At 34.4% G+C, this 27,178-nt stretch overlaps 3 protein-coding genes across 3 annotated transcripts; 2 read left to right on the forward strand and 1 right to left on the reverse strand.

Annotated features, from left to right (window-relative positions):
• Positions 1-1,592: 1,592 nt before the first annotated feature.
• On the forward strand, positions 1,593-7,485 carry LOC109175843 (heat shock protein 90-5, chloroplastic). Its single transcript, XM_019325204.1, has 19 exons — positions 1,593-2,052; positions 2,321-2,394; positions 2,713-2,838; positions 2,931-3,024; positions 3,117-3,200; positions 3,310-3,453; positions 3,777-3,893; positions 4,018-4,062; positions 4,166-4,246; positions 4,393-4,497; positions 4,595-4,735; positions 4,916-5,008; positions 5,151-5,228; positions 5,318-5,572; positions 5,710-5,812; positions 6,348-6,522; positions 6,607-6,712; positions 6,797-6,886; positions 6,987-7,485. The coding sequence occupies exons 1-19, from the start codon at positions 1,780-1,782 to the stop codon at positions 7,182-7,184; spliced, it is 2,382 nt and encodes a 793-aa protein (XP_019180749.1). The 5' UTR covers positions 1,593-1,779; the 3' UTR covers positions 7,185-7,485.
• An 829-nt stretch (positions 7,486-8,314) lies between these two features.
• On the forward strand, positions 8,315-16,484 carry LOC109175841 (DNA-directed RNA polymerase 1, mitochondrial). Its single transcript, XM_019325203.1, has 19 exons — positions 8,315-9,292; positions 9,734-9,943; positions 10,086-10,213; positions 10,417-10,483; positions 10,675-10,733; positions 11,124-11,241; positions 11,769-11,882; positions 11,998-12,129; positions 12,216-12,632; positions 13,199-13,249; positions 13,669-13,739; positions 14,045-14,129; positions 14,361-14,513; positions 14,703-14,777; positions 14,938-15,027; positions 15,120-15,167; positions 15,296-15,410; positions 15,506-15,609; positions 15,810-16,484. Exons 1-19 carry the CDS (start codon positions 8,522-8,524, stop codon positions 15,918-15,920), a joined length of 2,919 nt encoding a protein of 972 aa, XP_019180748.1. The 5' UTR covers positions 8,315-8,521; the 3' UTR covers positions 15,921-16,484.
• A 230-nt stretch (positions 16,485-16,714) lies between these two features.
• Positions 16,715-20,363, reverse strand: LOC109175844 (transcription factor bHLH49-like). The gene is made up of 9 exons (XM_019325205.1): positions 20,116-20,363; positions 18,759-19,539; positions 18,481-18,663; positions 18,322-18,387; positions 17,802-17,870; positions 17,600-17,671; positions 17,339-17,500; positions 17,180-17,264; positions 16,715-17,090 (listed from the first exon to the last, which is right to left on the reverse strand). Exons 2-9 carry the CDS (start codon positions 19,515-19,517, stop codon positions 17,056-17,058), a joined length of 1,431 nt encoding a protein of 476 aa, XP_019180750.1. The 5' UTR covers positions 19,518-19,539; positions 20,116-20,363; the 3' UTR covers positions 16,715-17,055.
• Positions 20,364-27,178: the final 6,815 nt, after the last annotated feature.

Consider the following 27,178-nt stretch of genomic DNA (forward strand, 5'->3'; position numbering starts at 1 on the left):
AATAATACTATCTACACGAGTTGAAAAAAACCATCCATCGAGAATATATACATACGTACGACTCCAAAAATTTGGTCCAATGGCCTAACAAATGGATGGTTTCTAAGTTACAATTGTTATATCGTGCACCAGGGTGCACAATGCAAAAAATCTCCTGTTTCGTATGTACATAATTATATAGTAGAATGCACATAAACTTCTAATATAATATACATTTTAATATAATACGTAATACACATAAACTCTATTATAATATACATAAACTCTTAACATAATATACATAAACTTTTATGTAATACACATAAACTTTTAACGTAATACACATACACTCTTAGGGTGCACAATGCATTATGCATCTTGGTGCACCATATAATTTGCCTCCAAGTTAAAGTAACAAGTACCAGTTGTTATATTATAGACCGCGGTGCATAATCGATTATGCACCGCGGCCCATATACGGCGCCGTTTCTTTAAGTAAAGAAACGGCCCGTCGTTAGAGTTAACGGAGTCCGTTTGTTTGGTGTATTAAACACCAACTGACACTACAGTATATTCAAATCGACACTGCAGTTATATCAAAATGATACTGTAGTTATAGTGAAATGAAACTGCAGTGTATATAAACTGAAACTGAATAACATTTCACATATTTGAGTGTATATTGTACAATGAAACTGTAATTATATCAAAATGATCATGTAGTTGTGTTTTAATAAAACTATAGTGTATATAAAATAAAATTAAATAACATTTTCACATATTTGAGTCTATAAATATCGAATGAAACTATAGTTATATCGAAATGAAACTGTAGTTGTGTTCAACTGAAACTGCAGTGTATACAAAATGACACTGAATAACAGAGTTACTTTTTGCAAAAGGGTGCGAAACGGCGAAAATAAACACAGTTAATTTTCATTTAAAAAAAAAGACGCGCGGTGCATAATCGATTATGCACCGCGGTGCATAATATAATTTGCCAACAAGTACTTGCCAATCCTAAATTTAAACCAAAGCCCAAGGACAATACATGATGTATATGCATGCTAATCTTAGTGGAGCTTGGGCTTTTCTCCAATGGAGTTGATGTTGATATAGCAGACTACATATATTGGGCTAATTATGCTTTGCTTTATGAATTATAGATTCATATAAACCATAAAACTATTGTCCTTAAAGCAAAAGTTTCTATACATTAGAGCTCTAACGGGCAAATTTTACTTGCATGATCTAAAACGGTGTCCGTTTCTTTAGTTTTGTCATTTTATATTAATTGTAGTTTTATTTCAATACAATTATATTTTTATTTTATTTCAACTACAGTTTCATTTGACATTACACATACAATAATCTTATTACAATAAGATAGGTGATTAAATTTCATTTTATAGACACTAATCTTATTACAATATGAGTATCTTACTTATGTTCTTTGCGATTTAGCTAACGCCTTTGAACTTGCCAATATTTGTATATTTTTAATGATAATAATAATAACATCAGATTAAAATTAGAAAAACAAAAATCAAGATAATGTAGTTGCTGACATGGCAGAATCTCCACCTTAAAATTCTCAACAGGCAAACTTCCAAACTAAACCCTTATTGCAATTTGGGAGTTCTAGAACTCTCCGGCGCCTCCTCCTTAAACCCCACTTTTCATCTCCAGGGTTTTCGCACTCTTCTTCATTTCCCCGTTTAAGCTGCCCACCAAAATACTCACACTGTAAGCGTTGGAAAACAATAGTAACGCCCAAACTCCATCTGGGTATTGAGCTAAATGGCCCCAGTGATGAGCCGGAGTTTGACCTCCGTGGCTGCGGTGCCCTTTACGCCGTCATTCCCACAGAAGAGTGCAGGTGGCAATAGGGTAGCAGCGTTGAGAAGTGCTTTCTTGCCCAGGAATGGTCTGAGGAACAGGCTCTCCAGCTCCGGGTTGAAATGGAAGCTTGAGAGGAGAGATAGCAGTGTGGTGGTGAGGTGTGAGGCCTCTGCCGTGGCTGAGAAGGAAGCCCCTGAGAGCGAGGGAGAGACCCATGGGTACCAGGCTGAGGTGGGTTTTCAATTTTATCATTAAATTTCGTGTCTTTTTGTTTCTCTATGTTAGGGAAGAAATGAAGAAAACTTTAAATTGGGAGTGTGGGTCATGCTGCTTAGAGAATGGTAAATGGGAGGTTTGAAGGATTTGGTTATGTATCATAAAGACTTAATCTTTATTTGTTGGACTGGAGACTTGGTTGATTCTTATATTATTTGGTTATGTCACTCTTTTGGAGACATTTTATTTCAGTATTGAAAGTTTGAAACTTGATTGATTGCAGGTCAGCCGCCTATTGGACTTGATAGTTCACAGTTTATACAGCCACAAGGAGATCTTTCTTCGAGAACTTGTTAGGTGATGAAGCCTTTCTTATGCAAAAGAATAGTCTTGGTTTTTTTTTTTTTTTTTTTTTTTTTTTTTTTTTTTTTTTTCTTTCAGTAGACATGTAATCCAATACTAAAGGTTTTAACTTTTGGGCCATGTGGTGTTTAATTCAATACTAAGGTATTAGGTATCCTTAGTTATCATTTCTGGCTTAAGAAATTGGAAATGCAATAGTTTTAATGCCTCTTTAGTTCAAATAACCAATATTCGTGAATAATTGTATTGCCATTTCTGCAGTGTATGGAAATTATGCTGATATCTCTGACATGGTTTCTTCTTTTCTTGTAGTAATGCAAGTGATGCACTTGACAAGTTAAGGTTTTTGAGTGTGACTGAGCCTTCTTTACTTGGTGATGCTGGTGAGCTTCAGATTCGTATCAAAGCCGACCCAGACAATGGGACCATCACCATAACGTATGTGTTTTAGTATACATTCAATTTGCAGGGTTGCTTGGTTCAATATATAGATGTATGTGTATCATTCTCTTTCTGTTTGCACTTTGCAGTGATACTGGTATAGGAATGACAAGGGAAGATCTCATAGACTGTCTTGGAACCATTGCACAAAGTGGTACCAAAAAGTTTTTGAATGCTCTTAAGGTACTTCTACTTATCAAATAAGTTTGTGGTTATTGAAATATTAGATTAACTTTATAGTAGCACTACTAAAGCACAACAACCCCTATCTGCAGGAGAATAAGGATCTTGCATCAGATAATGGATTGATTGGTCAATTTGGTGTTGGATTTTATTCTGCTTTCTTGGTTGCTGAAAAGGTGAAGCAGTAATTTCATTCTTTTTGGATGGTTACTATATCAATATTATATTGCTTGTTACTATTTGTTCCTTACTGGATTGCTGATCATCATCCTCTTGTATGTTTAGGTTGTAGTTTCTACTAAGAGCCCCAGGTCAGACAAGCAATATGTTTGGGAAGCTCTTGCCGATAGCAGCTCATACAAGATTAGGGAGGAAACTGACCCTGAAAAGCTCCTGCCCAGAGGAACACAAATTACTCTATATTTAAGGGTACTTTCCTTCTTTGTTTCGACGGTCTTGAGTAGTTTTTATCAATGTTTCACACTCTAACGATTATATATTTCATTAGTATATCACAATTCATGCCATTTACAAAGTTTATTAATGAGTGTGACATTTTATAGTCAGTTCTGTGCCCATTAGAAGAGAAGTCACATAGGATTTTTCGTCTGAGTGCTAAATATGAGTTTGTTATCTAACTTTGATTGCAAGGAGTCAGTACATTTTGTTTTCTTATGGTTAATGAGTAAAAGTGCTATGAGCATTAAGATTATCATAAATGATTCAAGCTTATAGCTCAGTAATTCGTACAGGAGGATGACAAGTATGAATTCGCAGAACCAAAGAAGATCCAAGATTTGGTGAAGACCTACTCACAATTTGTTTCCTTCCCCATCTACACTTGGCAAGAGAAATCAAGAACTGTTGAGGTGAGTATTGCTCCTCTAGTTCAGAAACTATTTCTACCCTGAATAATTTTGTGACTTGAAACCAAGAGTTTGAATTTAGATGCAAGGTTTAGGCGTTAATTTTCGGCACTAAAACTTTTGACAGGTGGAAGAAGAGGAGGAGCCTAAAGAAGGAGAAGAAAATACTGAGGTAATGGGTTCTGACAGCCAAATTGAATCTATCTTTTCCATAAGCGTCTCTGTGTATACATTATTTTTATACATTGTTCTTTATTGACAATGACACAATACAGGGAGAGAAGAAAAAGACGAAGAAGACCAAAACTGAAAAGTACTGGGACTGGGAATTAACGAATGAGACAAAGCCCATATGGGTGAGTTCCAGCAACTATTTTTCTACTATGTATTTGATTGTCATAAAAATTGGTTTTTTTTTTTTTTTTTTTTTTTCTTTGGGTTCATGGCAACTTAAATTTATTCAACTATTGATTGATATGTTAATATGTATTTCAAATTTCAGATGCGCAGTCCAAAGGATGTTGAGAAAGAACAGTACCAGGAATTCTATAAGAATACCTTTAGCGAGTTCCTGGATCCACTTGCTTACACTCACTTCACCACAGAGGTACATCAAACTTTTCCAAGATTACCATTTGGTGTTTAATGCTTTAAATTTACTGGTAGTTTAATGTTTCATTTTATTAATGGTTCAATTTTTTCAGGGTGAGGTGGAGTTTAGAAGTGTCCTGTATATACCTGGAATGGCACCTCTGAATAATGAAGATGTCGTAAACCCAAAGACAAAGAACATACGGTTGTATGTCAAACGTGTGTTCATTTCTGATGATTTTGACGGTGAATTGGTAAGTTAGGACAGGAAGTTACCTAGTAGGCTGTTTTTGTTTTGAATTTCGACATTTTGGAGACAAAGACTAAACAAATCAATACAATAATCCATCAATTCCACATCCTTTCTGTATAAATGCCAGATTTTTTGTTTTTGGTATATTTTGATCATATAATGCTACTTTGGTGATTTGCAGTTCCCAAGATACCTGAGTTTTGTAAGAGGTGTTGTGGACTCTGATGACCTTCCTCTCAATGTTTCACGAGAAATCCTACAGGAAAGCCGAATTGTAAGGACAAACTTTCATCTGTTGAATGATCAGCAGATTGAATATATTTGAACAAGTGGTTTACTAATTTGTATATGTCACAATGGATATCAATCCTTAATAAAGTTCCATTTAGTATTTAAGGATTTTCTTTATATTCCAGGTAAGGATAATGAGAAAGAGACTTGTGAGGAAAACATTTGACATGATTCAGGATCTTTCTGAAAGCGAGAACAAAGAGGTAAGTACTGCATTTTAGCCTGTTTGTTACTCGTTTCCTGTTTTGTCCTTTTTGATCTGTTTTCTAAGTGGGACTGGTATTCCATCCAGGACTACAAAAAATTCTGGGAGAACTTCGGGAAATTTTTGAAATTAGGATGTGTCGAAGACACTGGAAATCACAAGCGGATTACACCGTTACTTAGGTTTTTCTCTTCCAAGAGTGAAGAGGAATTAATAAGTCTGGATGATTATGTCGAGAACATGCCAGAGACTCAGAAAGCCATCTATTATCTGGCTACTGACAGCTTGAAAAGCGCCAAGACTGCTCCATTTGTGGAGAAACTTGTCCAGAAGGGTATTGAGGTAAAAGCATCTTCTCTCTCTCCCTCACACGTCTTCTTTGCAACTATGATCATCATTGGTGTTGATCCTGCTTGCAATATTTCATCGTAACGGTATATGTATGTATATAAAAAGTTTGGTTTATTGGTGAATTGTAGGTTTTATACCTTATTGAGCCAATTGACGAAGTCGCTATTCAGAATCTACAAACATACAAGGAAAAGAAGTTTGTTGACATAAGCAAGGAGGATTTGGAGCTTGGTTAGTATCTCCTATTTACGTAGATTGTTCTTTGTTTGAGAGGTTATTACCGGTAGGTAAAGTATGAATTCCTTCCTTCCTGTAAAAGACGGGGAAATTTGAGGTTGAGAGGGGAGAGGAAGTTAGGAAAATACTATGTGTACTCCCAACTTTTACTCCCACGCACAAAACTTTGATGTAGACATTTGTACTGGGACCCACATGAAAAAAGTAGCTTATCAGTGCCCGCCACATCAGGGAGTACAATTTAGGGAGTAAGATTTGGGAGTCCATCTAGTATAACTAGAGGAAGTTATGCACTTGTACCCCACGGAAAATACTAAGTGGACTCCTATTTTCTACTCTCAAGTCACAACTTTTACTCCCACACTCAAAATTGTGATGTAGACACTTTTACTGGGGCCCACATGAAAAAAGTAGCTTATCAGTGCTCGCCACATCAACGAGTAAAATTGGGGATTAGCAATTGGGAGTACATGTAGTAGAACTCGTACCCCGCATTGTTTGCTTTATCTGACAGCATGGATTGTTTCAGATGATGAGGATGAGGTGAAAGAAAGAGAAACGAAGCAAGAGTACAATCTTCTCTGTGACTGGATAAAGCAACAGCTGGGAGATAAAGTAGCAAAGGTGCAGGTCTCAAAGCGTTTAAGTTCATCTCCCTGTGTGCTTGTCTCTGGCAAGTTTGGGTGGTCCGCAAACATGGAAAGGTCTGCTGATTATAGCTTCTATTTAGTAATACTTTAGATGATTGTAGCCATAATATTTTTACACTACTTTTCCTTGATAAACAGGTTGATGAGAGCTCAGACCCTCGGGGACACCTCTAGTTTAGAGTTCATGAGGGGACGAAGAATCTTGGAGATTAATCCTGATCATCCAATTGTCAAAGATTTACAGGTAAGTAGTTTGCATGAATTCTAGATTCTGAAAAATCTTCTTTTTGGGTAGATTTGAGTAGAAAGTGACTTGTTCCTTTTGCAGGCTGCATGCAAGAATGCACCTGATAGCACCGATGCCAAGAGAGCTGTGGATCTATTATACGAGACTGCCTTGATTGCCAGTGGATTCTCTGTAAGTATTATTCCATAGAACTCCTCCTTCGCCTCTTTAAAATCTTTAGAAACCTCGAAGTTTTATTCTTATATGTCTCTTAAATTTGGTGTTTCCACAGCCCGACAGTCCATCTGAGCTGGGTAACAAGATATACGAGATGATGGCAATGGCTCTTGGAGGAAGGTGGGGCAGATTGGAGGAAGACGAAGAAGAAGAAGCCACAGAGGACTCGGGTGCAAGTTCTCCGGATGAGTCAGAGCCCGAAGTCATCGAGCCATCAGAAGTAAGAACAGAGAATGATCCCTGGAGTGATTAAGAAGTGTTTTCTTCCCATATCAGCATTCTTTCAGCCAAAGCTCCATCCACATTGCTGCTAGGAAGAAATTTTTAGTGTTTTAGAGACACAGCTTCCCAGGGTGGAAAACTTGCAAAATCACAATTGGATAGGAAATTTTCATATTTCTATCACAATAGAAAAGAGGTGGAAAAGGAGTGTTGTATTGGAGGAAATTTTTGGGTGAAGAGATGATTAGAGAGATCTTATTTTTGTGACAAAACTTGTTTGATCCCATGTTTGGAGTGCCCTTCAATAATAGATAATGTTTTCTTAAATGTAAGTGAATGTTTATAAGCTTTCGGTTTGGTTTGCTAAACATAGCCAAATGTTTATACCATCAAATGAAATTAATCCAATCTTAAGGATACTTGAAATTAGTCAAATAATTGATTTGGTAATTATAATATTCTACATTTAATTCTTCATAAAAGTTGTAGGCTTTAAAAAAAATAAATCAAGGAGGTAATATTAGACCTTAATCACCCTATGTAATTGTTGGAGATTTTTTTATAATGTGTGTTTTTTACATGTCGAGATTAATTTTATTCGTGTCAGGGTTTTTAGTTTGGTACATTAAGACCTCACACACAAGATTAGTCATACTTATATCAAAAAAAATCTCAATGAATGATAAATTATATTCGTGTTGAATAAAATCTTAAAGAATGATAAAATACTTTTTCATTGGTTCGAGATTCCTAATTAAGTTGGAATAGATTTACATTATAGCATTCTCAATAAAATTTTTGTGCAATTTTTGAAGAAGAAAAAATCAATCTGTAATTGTTGTGGGTGAAAATTAAACTTGCAAGTGAACGTCAAGTGCCTTGACTTCTCAAATGAGAGGCGCACCTAGCTGACACGTGTAAATAAGCTTTTTTTTTTTTTTTAATTTTTACTTTTTGGTTGTTAATTTTTTTTTTTTTTTTTTTTTTTTTTTTTTTTTTTTTTAACTTTCCTCACTCTCCTACCTGAATATTACAAAAACCACAAAAAATCATCTACTTAAGAACTTGAAACTTGAATCCCAATGTCTTGATGGATTCTAAAATTGGATTTCCTACTCCCTAGGGTTTAGGAGAAGTCTAAAAGTAGTCAATCCCAAAACGGGTCGGATTGTAGCCCATTGGGATTCATGGGTAAATCTGGAATCCAATTGTAAGAGAGGCAATACTAGGTTTTTAGAGGGGTTTAAGGCGGCTCTTGAAGACTGCGACTCGCGCCACCGCATCTGAGCTCGGAATTTCTCACTGCGACTCGCGCCACCGCATTTGAGCTCGGAATTTCTCAGCGCTTATAGACCTCCATAGCTTAACATGTGGAGAAATTTATCAAAGCAAGCTTCTTTAAGGAAATATAAGTTATTTTCTGAGTCTCATCCTCTATTCTCTTCCTTAGGGGCTTTTCAACCTTCTCAATTGTCTGAGAAGATCAGAGATGGAAGAGGCGAAGAGCATGCGGTTTGTATGTACAAAGAGCTAGGTTTTGCTCAAAGTTCACATTTTTCTCGAGGTGATTTTGGTGTTTGGAGCAATTTTCCTGGGATTTTTGGGACTTCCAGGGGTTATGCAAGTGTAGCTGAGGCTTTAGCTTCGACCTCCGAGGAAGATGTCGACGAGGTTCAGGAGCTAATTGAGGAAATGAACAGACATAATGAGGAGACGATGACGGCGAAACAACAAAAACAGCCGAAGACCATTGGGGGGATGGGTGTTTGGAAGTATAGTGTGCTGAAGAAGAGGCAAATAAAGATTGAGACCGAGGCATGGGAAGAGGCGGCAAAGGAGTATCAGGAGCTTTTGACAGATATGTGTGAGCAGAAACTAGCTCCCAATTTGCCTTACGTGAAATCATTGTTCCTAGGTTGGTTTGAGCCTTTGAAAGATGCCATAGCTGCAGAACAGACGGCTTGTTTAGAAGGGAAGATCAAACTAGGCCATGTTCCCTTTTTCACTCATCTCCCTGCTGAAATGATGGCAGTTATTACTATGCACAAGTTGATGGGGCTATTGATGACTGGGAGTGGGCATGGAAGTACTAGAGTGGTGCAAGCTGCTTGCCATATTGGTGAAGCCATTGAGAACGAGGTGAGTAGCATATTGAACTCAGAATCTGATGCCATGTGATTTAATGGGGTTTGGCATTTGATTTTGTTGTATATTAACTTGATGTGAAATTGTGATAAGTTTAGACAAGATAGGGGAGGTTAAACTTGACATGTGATATTCGCAAGTAATTAATTTCTTGAATATTTTGAGATTTTGACATTCTAGAGATACTCCTTTATGTTGTGGAGCTGAAGGCTCCTACTTTTGATTGAGATTACTGTTTTATTTATTTACTTATTACAGTATCATTTACCAACTATTAAAGATTCTGCTGGCTCAGTTATGTTTGTCAAAGTTCTTAATTGTTTTAGCTTCCAACCTTTAAAGTCTTTTGGCCCGTACTTTCATTCAACAAAGTTAACTAAGGTTATATTTTTTAGGCTTTGCTGATTTATTTTCTATCATCATCTTTCCTGTCAGGCTAGGATAAACAGGTTTTTGGAGAAAACCAAGAAAAAGAGTGCATCAAATACTGATTCTGAAGAGCAACCTGAAGCTCTGATGAAGGAAAGAAAGAGACTAAGAAAAAGAGTTACAACTTTGATGAAACAACAAAAGATGCATGAGGTTAAAAGGATAGTGAAACAGCAGGATGATGGGAGGCCTTGGGGCCAAGAAAATCAAGTCAAGGTTGGTCTTGGAGTTGATAAGCAATATGAGTAATGATTTGACTAAATTTTATCTTATGGCTTCTTTTTTGCCTTTTTGTTCCTATGGTTATTTTTGCATGGATGGTGAATTAAGATTCTTTACTCAAAATATGCATTTCCAGGTTGGCTGCCGGTTGATGCAGATATTAATGGAAACAGCCTACATACAGGCGCCTATGAATGAATCAGAAGATGGTGTGCCTGACATTCGACCTGCATTTGTTCATACAGTCAAAACTTTGGAAACACCGTAAGTACAATACATCCCCCCCTCCCTCCCTAATAATAATAATAAATAAAATTGACTTGTGCACAAAAATCAAATAAAAGTAAACAAATATCTACCTACACTTTTGTAAGGGCTGGAAAGTATGCAAAGCATAAAAATGGCATTGAGGATTTGTGGAAATCCTCTGACTTATAAATATCTTTTTTTTTTCCCCCTCATAATAGGGTAGGCAACAGGAGATATGGGGTGATTCAGTGTGATCCCCTAGTTCGCAAAGGCCTTGAGAAAACTGTAAGTGTGACTTATGTTGCATAGTTTGGGTTACTTTATTTTTAATTGTGTTTGATATGCCTATTCGGCAGCCCACTTATATAATTAAGATGTGAAGGAATGCCATTACGTGTATACCTTATGTACCATTACAAATTCAGTTGTTGAAGAAATAGTGAATCTTATTCATTGCAATTCTGCTTTTTGAGCAGGCTAGGCACATGGTGATACCTTATATGCCAATGTTGATTCCTCCGAAGGATTGGACAGGGTATGATATACTACATGATTCATGCTTTCATCTGATTTTCTTAGTATTGATGTGGAATTGTTGTAGTATGTAGTCTTTTCCCCCTTTTGTGTCTAAGTGACAAATTGAACATATTCTATTCCTGATTGCCATTGTTATGTTCATATTTCAGCAGGGTTGCATATCTTGAATTCGATTTTCAGCTTAGCCTTTATATGCTCATAGGGCCAAATTAGTTGTTCAATTTTAATTGCTTCGAATGGTTTAGACTTTAGACATGCTGCATAGGCAGCATGGAACATTGTGTTGCTAATTTGGCCTTCTAGTTTGCGCATATGATACATGATTTTTGGTGGTTAAAAAATTTAAATATATGATTTGTGATTTGATCGACTTATTCATTCCTGGCAGGTATGATAAAGGTGCTTATTTATTTTTACCTTCATATATTATGCGCACACATGGAGCAAAACAGCAGCGGGACACAGTCAAAAGAGTACCAAGGAATCAATTAGTACCTGTCTTCCAGGTCTGGTAGCATTTAAATCTATCACTTCCACTCTTTATTGGTGACATTATTTTATTTTAAATTATTTGATTATTTGAATGCGTAAATTTGTGACATCATCCCTCTAATGCCATGCTTAAGTTTGCGTAGAGAGTTAATAATTGTTTTCCACATATTATAATTCTATGTTCTTTCACTTTAGGAATAAGAAATGAAAAGTTTTGTGAAACTATGCTAATGTTTGATATTCTGTGGTCTATTTGGTTAGAACTTAGAATGATATGCTAGGATCTTTCATATATGGAGTACCACAAAACTACTTCTATAGGATAGAATGGTATACTTGGCATCTTTATGGGCCCACTGGCTGTTGTTTTTCTGTGTATCATTAATGACTTGCAACTAGATGATTAGTTTTGCCTAGCTTATATATTCTTTCCTTTAGAATACTTCTTGCCCTCATTTTTCCATATATCTTTATATATTTGCCTTTTTTCTATAAAAAGGGTTCTACCCTCGTAAGTTCTATACTATTTATTTTGATTCAGGCACTTAACACCCTTGGTAACACCAAGTGGAGGGTGAACAAAAGGATACTTGGTGTTGTTGACAGGATATGGACTAGCGGAGGTGGTGTTGCAGACTTGGTTAGCCGTGAAGATGTGCGTTACAGCAAGCATAAGAATATCAATTTTATTTCCTTAAATTCCAGTTTCCATCTCCCTTTTCTTTCCCCCACTTCTCTTTTTCCAGTGTTCAATCTTTTTGTTCTTTCAGATTCCTTTACCAGAAGAGCCAGACACAGAAGATGAAGCAGAAATTAAAAAATGGAGGTGGAAAGTTAGAACTGTGAAAAAGCAAAACAGCGAGAAACATTCTCAACGGTGTGATATCGAGCTGAAACTAGCTGTAAGAAGCACAATAGATTTCAATTCCTTTTGCATTATTATTTGTTAGATTGATTGTATTCTAAGGCAGCTGACTTTGAAGATCAGGTTGCACGAAAAATGAGGGAGGAGGAGGGATTTTACTATCCACACAATCTTGATTTCCGTGGCCGTGCATACCCCATGCATCCATATTTGAATCATCTTGGCTCTGATTTGTGCCGTGGAATCCTGGAATTTGCAGAAGCTCGCCCCCTTGGCAAGTCAGGGTTGCAATGGTTAAAGATACATCTAGCAAATGTGTATGGTGGTGGTGTTGACAAGTTATCATATGAAGGTCGAGTAGCATTTACTGAAAACCATGTGGAGGACATTTTTGATTCTGCAGATCGACCTCTTGAAGGAAAACAGTGGTGGTTGGGCGCAGAAGATCCTTTTCAATGCTTAGCAACATGCATTAATCTTACTGAGGCACTGAGAAGCCCATCTCCCGAGACTTACCTTTCTCATATGCCCGTTCACCAGGTACTAGATCATACCTAATAGTAAACATAATGCAATTTTAGGATATGTAATGTGCGTGTTTGAGTTGTGACTGGTCATTCAAATTGAATGTAAATAGTAATAATGTTGTTTACATGTTATGTTGTGCTTTATTTCTTTCCTTTTATATCCAATTTATTTATGCTTATGGTTCCAAGGCTGTCCTTGTACTTGGTAGAAGTTTGGAGTTATATCCTCTGATGTGGGCTTTCCTTTTAAACATGATCTAGTTACATGTTACGGAGTATGTTATTCTTCATTTCTTTCCTTTAATAGTTTAATATTAACTTTATGTTTCCTATTACTTGTTAAAATTTGACGTTATTGCATCTGATATGAACTTTCCCTTTCAACATGGACTGGTTGTTTCTTTTTCTCTATGGATTACATCATGTGCTTACAATTTACATTGAGGGAACTTGTTGTACAAGTTTCATATAGGCTAGCCTTATCTTGCAGTCCTGCTGCATATGAGTTATATATATTCTGAAATCTATTTCAATTTTGAATCTGATGTTCTTACTTGATTGTTTGTAACCTTTATCAAGGATGGTTCATGTAATGGCTTGCAACATTATGCTGCCCTTGGGAGGGACAAGGTAAAAAGTTATCTCTTTCTCCCCACTTCATTTTCCCTTTTTGTCCTTTGATGGGAGATGATGAGAAATGATGTATTATTTCAGTATCTTTGTTTCAAAATCAGAGCCATTAAGTATTTCAGTTAGGGTTGGGAAAAAGTTATTCCACATTGGGGTTCATTTCTGATTTCTACAAGTACTGCAAAATGAGGATATGGGTTTTGAATTTCTATTGCACTTCTTTGTTTAACTGGGACAAAGGCTGAAATTTATTTCTAAATCACTTATGGCTTACTTGTTCAACTGTTAAATGGGAAAGTGAACATTAAATTGCCACATTCAGTTTGTGGTGGGATTATTTTATACTGTTCACTTTATTTTCCAAGTGAACAATGTAAATCTATTGCTCACTTAAGTTGCTCTATCTTTTTTTCTCCCAGTTAGGAGCAGCAGCTGTCAATCTTGTAGGAGGAGATAAGCCAGCTGATGTTTACTCTGGAATTGCTGCTCGGTAAGCTATATCTGCTGGGATTTGGTGCTTCCCCCTCTTCCATAACAACGTTCTTCCTTATGGCATGACGTGGTTTGAGAGAAAAATACTTAAAACACAAGAGAATAAAGATAGCGGGCATCCAGATTAATACAGTTAATAAGAAAAATAGCCAAGTGTTACTTTGATCATTTGTTGTAAAGTAACCTCAATGTTTCATTGGTCTCAAAGTTCTTTAGTTGGCAGCAATATAACATTTGGATACTAATAATATCAATGTTGGGGTATAACTTAAATACTGATACTGTGTTAACATTTGAAACCAGAGTTCTTGATATCATGAAAAGAGATGCAGCTAAAGATCCTGCAACTGATCCAAATGTGACGCTTGCAAGACGTTTAATTAACCAGGTTGTTATTATTATTATTATTATTATTATTATTATTATTATTATTATTATTATTATTTGTACCTTGTTATTTAAAATATCACAACACTTGGCACACTAATTTTTCTATTATAGACCAAAGAACAAGCATGTACTTCTTGCTACATTAAGGAACAAGCCTGCATTCCTGTTACACTCCATATAATCGCTCATTCTTTTTCTGCCATCTTGTAATTTTTTTTTTTAATTGCAGGTTGATAGGAAATTAGTGAAACAAACAGTGATGACGTCAGTGTATGGAGTCACTTATGTTGGTGCCCGTGAACAAATCAAAAGAAGATTAAAGGAGCGTGGTGTGATCGAAGATAGTGACGAGTTGTTTTCAGCTTCATGTTATGTGGCAAAAGTAAGATATTGTTTAAATGCTATCATCCATCCAGAGTTTGAAATTTCTGTTTTCCTGGTGATTGATAAATACTGTTTTAGTGAGCTTTAGATGATTCGCTAGAGCTCTCATCTACTTTGGAATCTAGCATATTGTCTACTTTGGCCTGTGTTATTGTAGTTAAGGTCTAACTGTTAGTCACTTTACCAGACTACTTTGACTGCCTTGGGAGAAATGTTTGAAGCAGCACGAGGCATCATGAGCTGGCTTGGAGACTGCGCCAAGGTTTTTTTTCTACAGATAAATAATTATGTTTGCAATTTTGCATATTCATTAAGATGTTAGATTTTGGAATCGTGCCACTTGTAAATTGCTATTCTTTAATTGCACAGGTTCACCTTGATGTTAATTTTGTTTTACTAATGGCTATAATTTATGGGTACAGATTATTGCTCAGGAGAATCACCCTGTACAGTGGACAACTCCACTTGGCCTACCCGTTGTGCAACCTTACCGCAAAATAGGAAGGCATCTTGTAAGCATCAATTTGAACACATTTTAAGTATCTTTTGAGCAGTCTGTTTCTATCAGAAGTAATAACTGAACTGATTGGTCAAATTTATGCAGATTAGGACGTCCCTTCAGATTTTGACATTAAAACGGGAAACAGATAAGGTTTTTCCTGCTTTCCCTCATCTATTTGGTGTGGTGCAATTTTATTTGTAAATTGCAGTTGGGATACTATTACTTCCGAAGCTTTTCCAAGTTTTTCATATTTTTAGTTATTCCCTTAATTGTTACAGGTGATGGTCCAGAGGCAGAAGACGGCCTTCCCTCCAAATTTTGTTCACTCACTCGACGGTTCCCATATGATGATGACTGCCATTGCATGCAAAGAAGCGGGCTTAAATTTTGCAGGTTTTCTATTTCTCAGCCTGTCACATCATTTGATGCTCCCGCAAATCCATTTTGTAAGCAACTCTTAATCGAGATTCACTAATCTTTGGCTGCAGGTGTGCATGATTCGTACTGGACTCATGCATCTGATGTTGATCAAATGAATAGAATTCTGAGGGAAAAGTTTGTCGAACTCTATGAAGCACCAATACTCGAAAATGTAAGTTCACTAAGTTGACATCTATACTTGAATTGTTGGAACCCAAGTTCGAATTGAAGTCTCTACTCATGCATGAATTTACTAGATTGACACAAAAGTAGATCAATCAAATTATCCGTTTGAGGTTCCTTATGTTCGAACATTCTAGTAATATGTATCTAGTAGGATCTTATACGCTAATGCTTGATGTTTTTTAACAGCTATCAGAAAGTTTTCAAAAGTCATTCCCTAAACTACGATTCCCTCCCTTGCCTGAGCGGGGTGATTTTGACTTGAGAGAAGTTCTGGATTCTCCGTACTTTTTCAACTAGATCAACGGTCATTCATTTTGGAAATTTTGGGCTACCATAAGAAAGTTTGGAATAAGATATACATCGCCCACCAACTCCGTGGTCAAAATGGCCATTGCAATCGAGGTGTGTAGCCAATCATTTGACTGTGCTCCATAGATGACCCTTCAACATGAGCCCATTGATCATCTCGAGCTATAGACTTAAAGCACGCTAACTATACAGGAAGTTTGGAATGTGAAGACGACACGACTAATCTTAAACCTGTCATACATTTGAAAGCTGGGGAGACATCTCCAATGTCGTTCCTATACGCATATAATGCAGTGAGGAGAAGCATTTGCTTATTTTGAGTCTGGAAACCTTGTATAGTCATATGGATAAAAACACACTGCTGTGTGTATATATTTCAGGTTTTTATTTTTTCTTTTCCAATTTAGTTTCACATTTTCACCTGATTTTTTTTTAATGTATATAGCAGCCAGCTGATAGTGTGATAATAGTCATCCATATACAATTTGTATCTCTGATATTTTTGCAGAGCATTCTGCTACTAATAAAGAAAATTGTTCACCACCTTTCTGGGAAAAAAGACATTACCCAATCAACTGTTTTTAGAGTTCGAAATGTTTTATTATCTTGTATATATTCGTGTACGATGAGGTTTGAATGAAGTTATATAGTTATCTTATGTTACATGAATTTACACATTAAACTCGGAAAAAAATTATGCCACCTAAGCTACTAATGCGGGCTCCGAACAATTTTGAATTGATGAAATATAAATCTCAAAGACAAGATGTTTTGCATAAATGTGCTGGAAGGAAAAGAAATTTCATCTCAATTTCTGTTCTTGAAATATAAGTTCATATTTCAGGTTCTACATGATACACTGAACACAAAAAAGAACATTTTTAAACGGATTTTCACAATTGAAATTTACAAAGGGTATCTGTCCTGTATGCCTGATGAACAATATTTTCTTTTCTCGTCGGAAAAAACTCCCATAACATCTGCTGCTTTTCTCACTTTCTTTACGATCATCGTACTCTATACAACCAAACTGCCAACTCTGAAATCTGTGGATACCGAACAAAACATGTGCAAAAAGATCGGAGAAATGAAGGCAATAATAGATAGCTATGCAACTTAAAGTTCACGATTCACTGTTTGTCTGGGGCGGTAGAGAACCTACAGATGCAAACAAAAATATGGTTTTACGGTTACTAGTGTTTTCTGGTTTCGTGTAAAATGATAAAATGTCAGAGTATTTGACGTACTATGATCTTGGCTGTTGAGGGGAGCATTTGGTTTGAAGCCAATATGGAAGACGTTATGAAGCTCGTTGTCCCATACACTAGGTACCTGTAGATTACTATAATCAATACAAATAGTCGATAAGAAAAGTAAAACTGCTTTTGCAGATTCTTGTAACTTACATTCACAGTTGCTTTTTCGGAGTTGATGGTTCTCTGCAATGCGTTGATGGGATTTCCATAGCCGGGAAGACCAGCTTGAAGGGGATTTATCGGGGGAAAAGGCATAGTAATGTCAGGTGGAAAAGCTAGCGAAGATGAAGGACCAGTTTGGGACTGGAGGATCTGCAATGCAGATGGACAAGTAATTAATCGTAATAAGAGAATCAAAACGGAAGCACAATTTATGCAAAATATGATTCTTTAGAGAAGGGATTTTGTTACGTCTTTTGCAAGTAGTCCATCAATGTTGAAATCCAATCGAGGAATTACTGTAGAAAGCTTCATCGATAAGAACTGAGGAAAAAGACAAAACGAGCAAGCAATCACACGTTACACATATAAACATTATAGGTTTCTCAGAGCACATTAAAGAACTTGCTAAGCACAAGTAGAATGGAGAATTATTTCAAAGTTTTTTTCGTACCTCAACCTGTCGTTGCAGTGATTGAACATAATTAATGATTTCATCCAGCATTACCGCTTTGCCAGTAACCTGCACGACCAACATTTCTCGCTAAGAAACTAAAACAGCAAGCGCGCACACACACACACACACACACACACACACACACACATATATATATATATATATATATATATATATATATATATATATATATATATATATAGGCGACTGTTCAAGTGAGTCCACCCCTTCGGCCTTCATATGAGTCCGTGTGGACAGATCTGGTCCATTAAAAACTAGAGATCAATGGTCAGATTTGGTCCATTATCAACTATGCAACTGCACATGGACTCGGGGGAAGGGGTGGACTCATTTGATCATGAGTATATATATATATATAGATTTAGGATCATATGAGAACATTTGCTTAGGTGAGAACGTGAAAACAAATCGTGTGCGTCCATCTAATATTTTTTAATGGTCTAGATTAGATTAAGTGTGTGCATAAAACAGAGAGGCAACTAGTGAATAAACTAGCCTTGTTGCAACCGGGTACAAGATCCTGAAGAAGTTTCATCCTTTGACTGATTTTCTCCCTCCTTACCTACAATTATATCAATTTGTTCAGTTCAAAAAAATACGTTATACACTGAAGATAACTCAACTTCTTGCAAACTTTTATAAACGGGAATTTTACTCTTTCTGCAAGGCTATGGCTATTTGTTGCCTGGCCTCTCCTGGCTCGAACATGAATGTATTCTTCTTTAGTAGAATCCGAAGCTTGGGCCCCCTGTTTACCATTTTTTCCTCCTTGCTTGCTCGCATTTGATATCAAGTTTTGCTGAATTTCAGTTTGGTCCTTTTTATCGAGATCAGCTTGCTGCAAAGCAAAGAAATTAAAAATAAGATCAAAATGTAGAATTGGAGCAAGTTTTTGGGAAAACCGAGGATAAAAACATGGCAAGAATGTAATACCCGGCCACCCCGTTTCCTTTTCTTCGAGGCAAGTCCCTTTGCGGGAGACTCCCGACCTGTGCCCTCCGATACCTCTTGATCACCAGGGCTGCTACATTCAGGTTCATCGGACTCATTTCCGGAACCTTCAACACATTGTTTTGCTTCGAAAGCATTCTCGTTCTTTGTACCATTCCTTGGTCGGCTCCCTTCAGCTGCCCCATCGATTGGTAAAGAACCCTCCTTGGAACTTTCCGCCACATTGGTCATTTCATGATCCCGATATTCGTTTCCCACAAAAACCTCTCGAGGCTTTTGAGTTGGCATTACACCCTTATTAGCGTAAGGATTCATAGGCTCGGTTGTGTTAAAAGGGTTGATTGGAATCGGATCGCACAAGTTCCCTCCACTGAAGCACGAAAACCTCGCTGCTCTTTCAATAAAACCCGAATCACCTGGAAATTGAGGTAAGCTTTGAGGAAGCATCCCAGAAGGCGTCGGAAAAAACATACCAACATTTCTATCGAGTCCAGATCCTAGAAGATTGGAACCACTACTAACACCAGGGAGAACATTAGCATCACGATAGCCCAAATTTACTGAATTAATCGCCCAAAAAGAATCTGTCATCGGATTGCTATTTGGAATCATTCCCATCGACACATTCGCAAGATTGGCACCGTTTAATTGCCAGTCAGAGGGCATATTATCTGAATGAAAGTTCAGAGCATCCTCGTTTCGTTTTGCTGTCTCAGTATCATCCTTTCCACTCATATCCATTCGAGCCAAATTCCAGAAAAACCTATGAAATGCTATAATCTTAGAACTGTTCATCCCATTTTCATGGTTCCCAACAAATACAGTCTAAAAAACTTTAATAACATAGAAAAACAAACCTTTACTTTCTAAAACTAAATGTCTGTTGTCTAAAATTCTTCAAGAAATATAAAATATGCAACCAACAACCTAAAATAGCTTCTCCAGCTCAATAGACTATAAAATAGCTAGAAAGGATTCAATTAAGCAAATTCCAAGTTCAAATCACAGCAGAAAAAGAAAAAACATAAAAATTTAGTGAACCTAGGGCCAAGGTTTGAGCTTTTTAAGGCTATTGAGGCATCTGCAGTTTTGTTTTAGTAGCATCCCTTCAACTTCCAAGGAAACAGAGAGCCAGTTCAATAAAGAGCTAAAAGAAAGTGTTCAGAAACAGCCAATTAATCAGAGACATTTGGTATCAGCATCATAAATGCAATCAAACTAAAACCCAAAATTTCTATGGCTAAACCAGACTGTGTAAAACCCTAGTTACAGCAACCCCCCACCCAACCCCAAAACTCTTTCTGGGCAGCTCTGAAACACAAAGAAAGAGAGAAGATACCTTAGTTCAGATTGTGTACTACTTTTACTCTGAAACTTCTTTTACTGATTACTGAAGAAGAAAAAAGGATTCTTGGGGAGCAATTCAAAGCTCAAACTCTGCTATGGACTGTCACCGTATCAAGAAAACAGAAACCAAAGAAAGCTATAAAGATTGAGAGAGAGTGAGAGAGAGAGAGAAAGAAATATCAGAGTGGAGAGAGAGAAATGTGCATTTGAAGGGAGTCTTTAAAAAAAAAAAAATTAAAGAAAAGAAAAGAAGAAAGCTTAAGAACAAAGGCCCTTGCCTGCATTTATATCCCACGCCTGCATCAAAAAGAGAGCTCTTGATGATTAGCCACCGCCACTGCTACTGTAAAGAATTGCACAGTGAAGCCTGCACAGCATTTTATTTTTAAGCCATAGATTGTCAACAAAAAGATGAATTTTCATAATTGTAATGTGTGAATTATACCTATTGTGATAAACATTAGACATTAAGGACTCGTTTATTAACTATTTTTTTTTAAACGAGTGTTAATTAACAAGTTTTGTAAATAGAAAACAAATAATGAAAACTGAAAATTAAGAAACAGAGAACAGTTATTTGAAATAAATCGACCTTAATCCTCCCACCTAATGATTCAATAAGTAATCGTGATTTATTATATTTACAATTCTTGTCCAAGCTAGAATGCGAGACTTGAGACAAGAAATTTCGCTTTATATGTGTAAAAATTACACAGTGAATAATTCAAATACACAATAAATACTTCTTCACATTTACCCACACTCAAATTCAACTTCAAAAGCTTAATTTAAACAAACAAAAAAAAGGGTTAAGATCTTGAACTTGAATATGAACTCCACCATGACCAAAGGTTTTAGATTGAAATTGCTCAAAGTGATAAAGAAAAGAAGTGGCTTTTGAGTGAATTGTATGAAGATAATACTAAAGTAATGCTACAGTGATTGATTATTAATAAAGCTAAGCAACTGACATTGCCAACTATAATCTGGGATTATTTTTTTCTATATGGTGTTGTCCTTCCTTCATTAGGCCTTGGAAGGTGAGCCTATACTAACCTTTCTTAGATTTGCTTGGTCAAAGACAACTATTTATAGCTTGTTTTCACACATTTTTATACCCACCTGGATTTTGATTACTTCTACACCTATACTATGGTGAAAATAAAATATATGTTGGAAAAAATAACTTAAAATGGCATGTTAAGTGACTATTTTGTGGTGCAATTATCAGAGGGGTCCACTTTCGATTTGGGTCGGGTCAAAGTGGATTCAGGTTCTTCGTAGTGAGACAAAGAGATTGATATATTGTACGCTCAAAATGGATAATGGGTGAATGAGATATTGATTCTCAAAGTAAACCCATTTGAGTTGGAAAATGAAGAAAAAAAGTGAGCTTTTTATCTCATATTGATTTGGAAAGAGGATTTGCCCCCCTTATATACAAGAGCTCTTTTGAAGCTTTTAGAATTATATAGCATAGATGTTCTCTCGTGCTGAGGAGATTGCAAATCAAATTCCAACTAGACGAGATTGAATGGCGGTGATATAGTGGGTGACTTGACTTTGGAGCATGCATGGTGTTGGTGGTGGGCGTTGGGCACATTATATTGATGGTTTGGTACTATATACATATATGGTTCAGAAGTAGTCTGTAACTTGAAGTCAAGGCCTTTATTATGACTTCATATCCATCCTTCTTTGTACGGCTGATTTCTTTGCCTTTTCTCATTCTCTATTATTGCTCCCAAACTTCTTGTCGGTTCACCTCAATTAATTCCTATTTTTGGAACTCCATTTATTGTAACTACCAAACTATTTTTTGGTTGGAGGATTATATTCAATTTTCGCAAAAAGTTGAATCTTCAATTTCAAGAGCTTTCACATTATGATTCAATAAAACATTTGGGATGATATAAATAATGATAACTCATCAGTTGAAATAATTGAAGTATTCAAGTGTCTTGCTATGGAAGTTTTTTTTTTTTTTTTTTTTTTTCCTTTTGGAGTGAGTATGCAATATATAAATATAAACGATGACATACTCGTTTTTAGTGATATTTGAACTTATAATTAAAAATTATAGTTAGTTTCAGAGTTATGCTTATAAAGAGTTTAGCTATTAAAGCTTTTAAAAGTGGTGAATTATGTACAAAGTAAACTAGTTTTTGGCGGTAGAACGACTAAGATATGTAACCTAAAGTAATCATTTAGCGATTAAAAGTATGATAAGAGTCTTGTGAATGAAACCACTCTAATCTTGGTGACGTTCTTCTAAGTATTTATTGTTTTTTTTTTATTAACTTAGACATACTTTAATATAGGTTGATGGGATTATATGGCGAGCCTATTTGTAGTTTGGTACCATAACATGAGGATCGACCTAATTCAACATTAAATCGGTTTTAAAAAAAACAATTATAGTCCAAAGCCCAAAGGGATATTTTGGTGTTAAAGTGGTTAAACTCTTTTTTTTTTTTTTTTTTAAATTAAAATGTCATTTACAAAACAAGGTTAATATCAAATCGAGATCTTAGACTCCACAAAGTGAATGAAATTTAGATTTCACGTACAGCTAGCAACAAATAGTCAAACTGCCATTACTGTATTCTTTTATCCTTTTATTCATTCTAAAATCTTGTTATTATTATTATTATTATTATTATTATTATTATTATTATTATTATTATTATTATTATTATTATTATTATTATTATTATTATTATTATTATTATTATTATGTAATAGAATCTAATATTCTTTCAAGACTGTTCATTATTGAATCCTTTGGACTTATGTGATTTAAAACTATGTTGGATTTGAATCGTCAGTTACTCAAGAATGTTTATACATGATGGAATTGATGTATAAATTAAAATGAAACTTCAATTTGTTTTCACTTCGCACATAAGAGAGTAACTTGATATCATTGGATGATTGGATCACAAAGGTCCTTGATTTTCATTCTCTGTTTTATGTTTAAAAATTTGTTTATTAATACTTATTTTTCAAATTTAACTTTTTAGACTAATGTTATAAAATTAATACAATTATAGTTTTGAGTGATTTTTTTGACCTTATATTTTAAAAATATTTTTGGATATATTTGATTTAAATGAAATAAATATAATTTTTACTTTTAAGTCTAATATATATAAGATTTTTTACATTTGATATCCGAACCAGTTTTATATCTATGTATAACATAATTAAAAATATATCTAAACTAATAACCTATTAAGTTTACCTAAAATTTAGTTTATATAATATGAAAACTTTTTGAGCTAATATTTAAAATATTTTTGGATATATTAATTTGAATGAAATGTATGTGTGTATAATTTTTACTTTGAAATCTAATATATGTGAAATTTTAATGTCTGGTATTCAGACCAAACTTGTATTACGATATAACATAACTAAAAATATCCAAACCAACAAATTTAGTTATGAATAATGTCTAACTTTAAGTGTAAGCAAATAAGTTATTTTTATATAAGTAAATGCGAGTAAAAAAGATAGAAGATGGTGATAAGTAAAAGATGATAATAAACATAAGAATATTGTTATATAGTGATATATAGTCAAATAAATGATAAATGATTTACTAAACACCTTGTGCTCAGATGACATGTAGTGACCTCTCTAATGTGGGAGGTCATATAAGATTGAGCCTTAGTGGAGGCGTTTAATTAGGTTGAGAAAGTATCTATCTAATAGAGTTAGTAGCATTAAAAAAAATGATATATGATTCTGTTTTTTTATTTATACAAATTGAAAAGTGTTTTCAATTTTTAAAATAGAAAATTTTATTAGTAAATATGTTTAATATTTTCTATTATTAAACTTTTCAATTTTTCAGAAAATTATAGAAATTATTCGATTATTCAATTAGTAAATGACCCTTATATGTTTGTAAATATTTTGTACTAATCTACATTTTTTATCATTAATATTTTTTAAGCAATAGCCACAATGTTGATGGACTGCTACCTATCACTTTTCCTTGATGCCATTATTAGCTGGCCTTGGGACTTGTAATCACAAAGACCTAAGCCTAAGTATATATAATGGAATCTCTTCTATACTTTGCATTAAAAAATTTGTACTTAATACTATTTCCATTTTTTTTTCAGAAAAAAGTCAAACAGGTCCTTAAACTTTACTCGAAACTGTAATTACGCTCTTAAATTTTTTTAAAAATACAATTAAATATTAAAATTTATCAAAATGAGTCAATTAAGTCTGATTTACTGGTAACTAATAGGTTACTGGTAAAATTATGATCGTTGACCGTTGTTCACAATCGTTACAAAATTGCAAGTAACTTTCTCTAGTCTTCTCCACCGGAGACGGCCGACCAGTCATCTTCTTTGTGGAGAAGGCGACCAACAGGCTGGCTGTCTTCTCAATTGAAAAAGACGACCAGATCTAGTTGAAAAAGACAACTGGTCACGTGCGTTGAATTTTTATTTTTATTTTTATTTTTTTGTTAAATTCAAAGAGTCGTCAGAATTTTTTAATCGCCGGAATTATTGTCGAATTTGTCGTCGAAATCTTGATGACGGATTATTTCATGTGAATTACTAGTTATTGGGTTTAGATGCACTAAAATGATAAATTTAAATATTCAATTATACTTTTTTAAGTTCAATGGTCTAATTACACTTTCAATGGCCTATTTCACTATTTGAGGGCTTTGTTTTCCTATTTTTTGCATTTTAATGACCACGTATAATTCTTTTTTTTTTTTGAAAGTGACCACGTATAATTCTATTTTTTAAAATCTCATACTTAAGTCATTTAACTATTAGTTTAATTATATTAAAGGATTCTCATAATATTCTTACTTTGGTATTTAAAGTCCAAAATAGTGGTCGAGTGAGTGATTGTGTGAAACATAATCCTATATATAATAAAGCTATATGGTCTTGTGAAAATTGAATGTTGCATTTAATTTTCACAAGACCATATGACTTTAAGATGTGAAAGTCTTGTGAAAATTAAATGGGCTTTAAGATGTGAAAATTACTTTAAGATGTGAAAATTAAATGTTGCATTTAATTTTCAAAAGACCATATGGCTTTAAGATGTGAAAATTAAATGTTGCATTTAATTTTCACAAGACATATGACTTTAAGAAGCATGCATGCAACCCCAAAGTTCATAAGTTTGAAATTAATATATAGCATAGTTAGGTGGCTTAATATTTAAGATTGTTGATGTGCATATTGAGGAGTACGGAGACAAAGATGCGTTATTCGTGGATTCATCGGATACTATCCAACAACACTCTCCAACTTAATTGACGTGAAGTAGGCTTAGTAACATTAAGATTATATTCTCGAATTATTAGTTCTCATCTTTTATTGATTACACACTTAATTCGAGTATTTGGAAGAAAAAAATCAATGTTCTAACTAATATTGTGATTTTGGTCTTTAAAGGTCAATTGTATGTTGCTACATCTAGAGTTAGAAATCTCAAAGGTCTAAAAATTTTGATCCGTGGTGACTCTAAAATTGTAATTCAATTACTATTGTAGTTTACTAAGTTCTTAAAAATTTATAATATTAAATACTATGTACTAAATTTTTAATATAGTTTAAGATTTGTAGTAATCACCCACTTTAAATATTATTTTAATTGTAAATATATTTATGTTCATAATTTTATCATAGGAATTCACACATAATAATTATTAAATAATTTTTTTTTATATATGAATAAACCTTGTATATTTTTATAACATATTTTTCGTACATCGCACGGGACAAATACTAGTTACTATACTAAAATGTCACAAATTTTTTTTATTGTCAACCCCTTTCAATCAATTTATCACATAAAGTCTTTTTAGTATAATTTAATTATTTTGTGTGATTTGCAAGTTATTATTATTATATAATAGCAGAATTTGCCGATTATACATATATATATATTTAGGTGACTGCAAGTATCTTTTGTCACCTAATAAAAAACAAATGTGACAATTTATGGATGAAATTTGTGAGGTATTTATTAAAAATAAATTGTAATAATTTGATGATATAAAACTCACTCAAATGGAAAAAATCATGGAAAATATTAATATTCTCATAGACTCATAGTAAAACTTTGTTCCAGTAAATTACAATAGTTGAGTTCAAGGTCCCTTGCTTCCCACACATTATTATTATGGTCATTAGTGAGGCGTTTCAATTCATAACATTCTTATAGCGTTCACAACAATTCACATATATAATACTCCTTGTTGAGTTGAAACCCCATAGCCAACATGTTGAAGCAACCTATTGACTAAATTCTTATAAGTTGATCACACTACATATTAAAATTAATCTTGTTCGTGATTACAAATGGTGTTTAATTTGGATCAAGTAAAACTACAGAGAATGACAAACAGGCAAAACACTTGTTTGTGCCGGGTAAAATCACAAAGAATAGTAAAAAATACTCTGATCTTATAAATTTTAAGATAATTACATTCTCAATGCTCGATCGAATCACAACCTCTAAAAAATTTAAAAAGCTAAGACACAAAATACCATCCACCCTCCATAGTTTTCCGTTATAAATTGTGTTTTTGTTTTTTTGAAAACATTATAAATTGTTAAACATTCATTGTGTGGTAAAAAAGATCACATCACTGCTAACTGTATCTTGGATAATAATGTATTAGATGTCGTTTGAAATGAAATAGTAAATATTCAAACAAATTTCAAGAAAGATAGAGGCCGACAAGAATAAGACGTATAGGGCAGTAGCGAGTACAATATTTAAAAATTTAAAAATTTGGTGTGAAATGATTTATTTGTACTGATTATGTTGGTTTTACCACTTTGGCCTTACTATTAGATGGAAACAATGATTTATCCTATCTTTACTAAAATTCGTAGGCAATATTTCAATTTAAAAATAAAATAAAATAAATACCTACCCATCAAAGCTCACAACATTATCCATCAACACCCACTAGAGGTTTGGCAGAGGTCCATCAAACCATCTAAGAGTATGTACAATAGTGATTTTTAAGAATTTTTTTATAGATAAAAATAAGA

This window comes from Ipomoea nil, unplaced genomic scaffold, assembly GCF_001879475.1.
Source record: "Ipomoea nil cultivar Tokyo-kokei standard unplaced genomic scaffold, Asagao_1.1 scaffold0688, whole genome shotgun sequence".
NCBI classification, from domain to species: Eukaryota; Viridiplantae; Streptophyta; class Magnoliopsida; order Solanales; family Convolvulaceae; genus Ipomoea; species Ipomoea nil.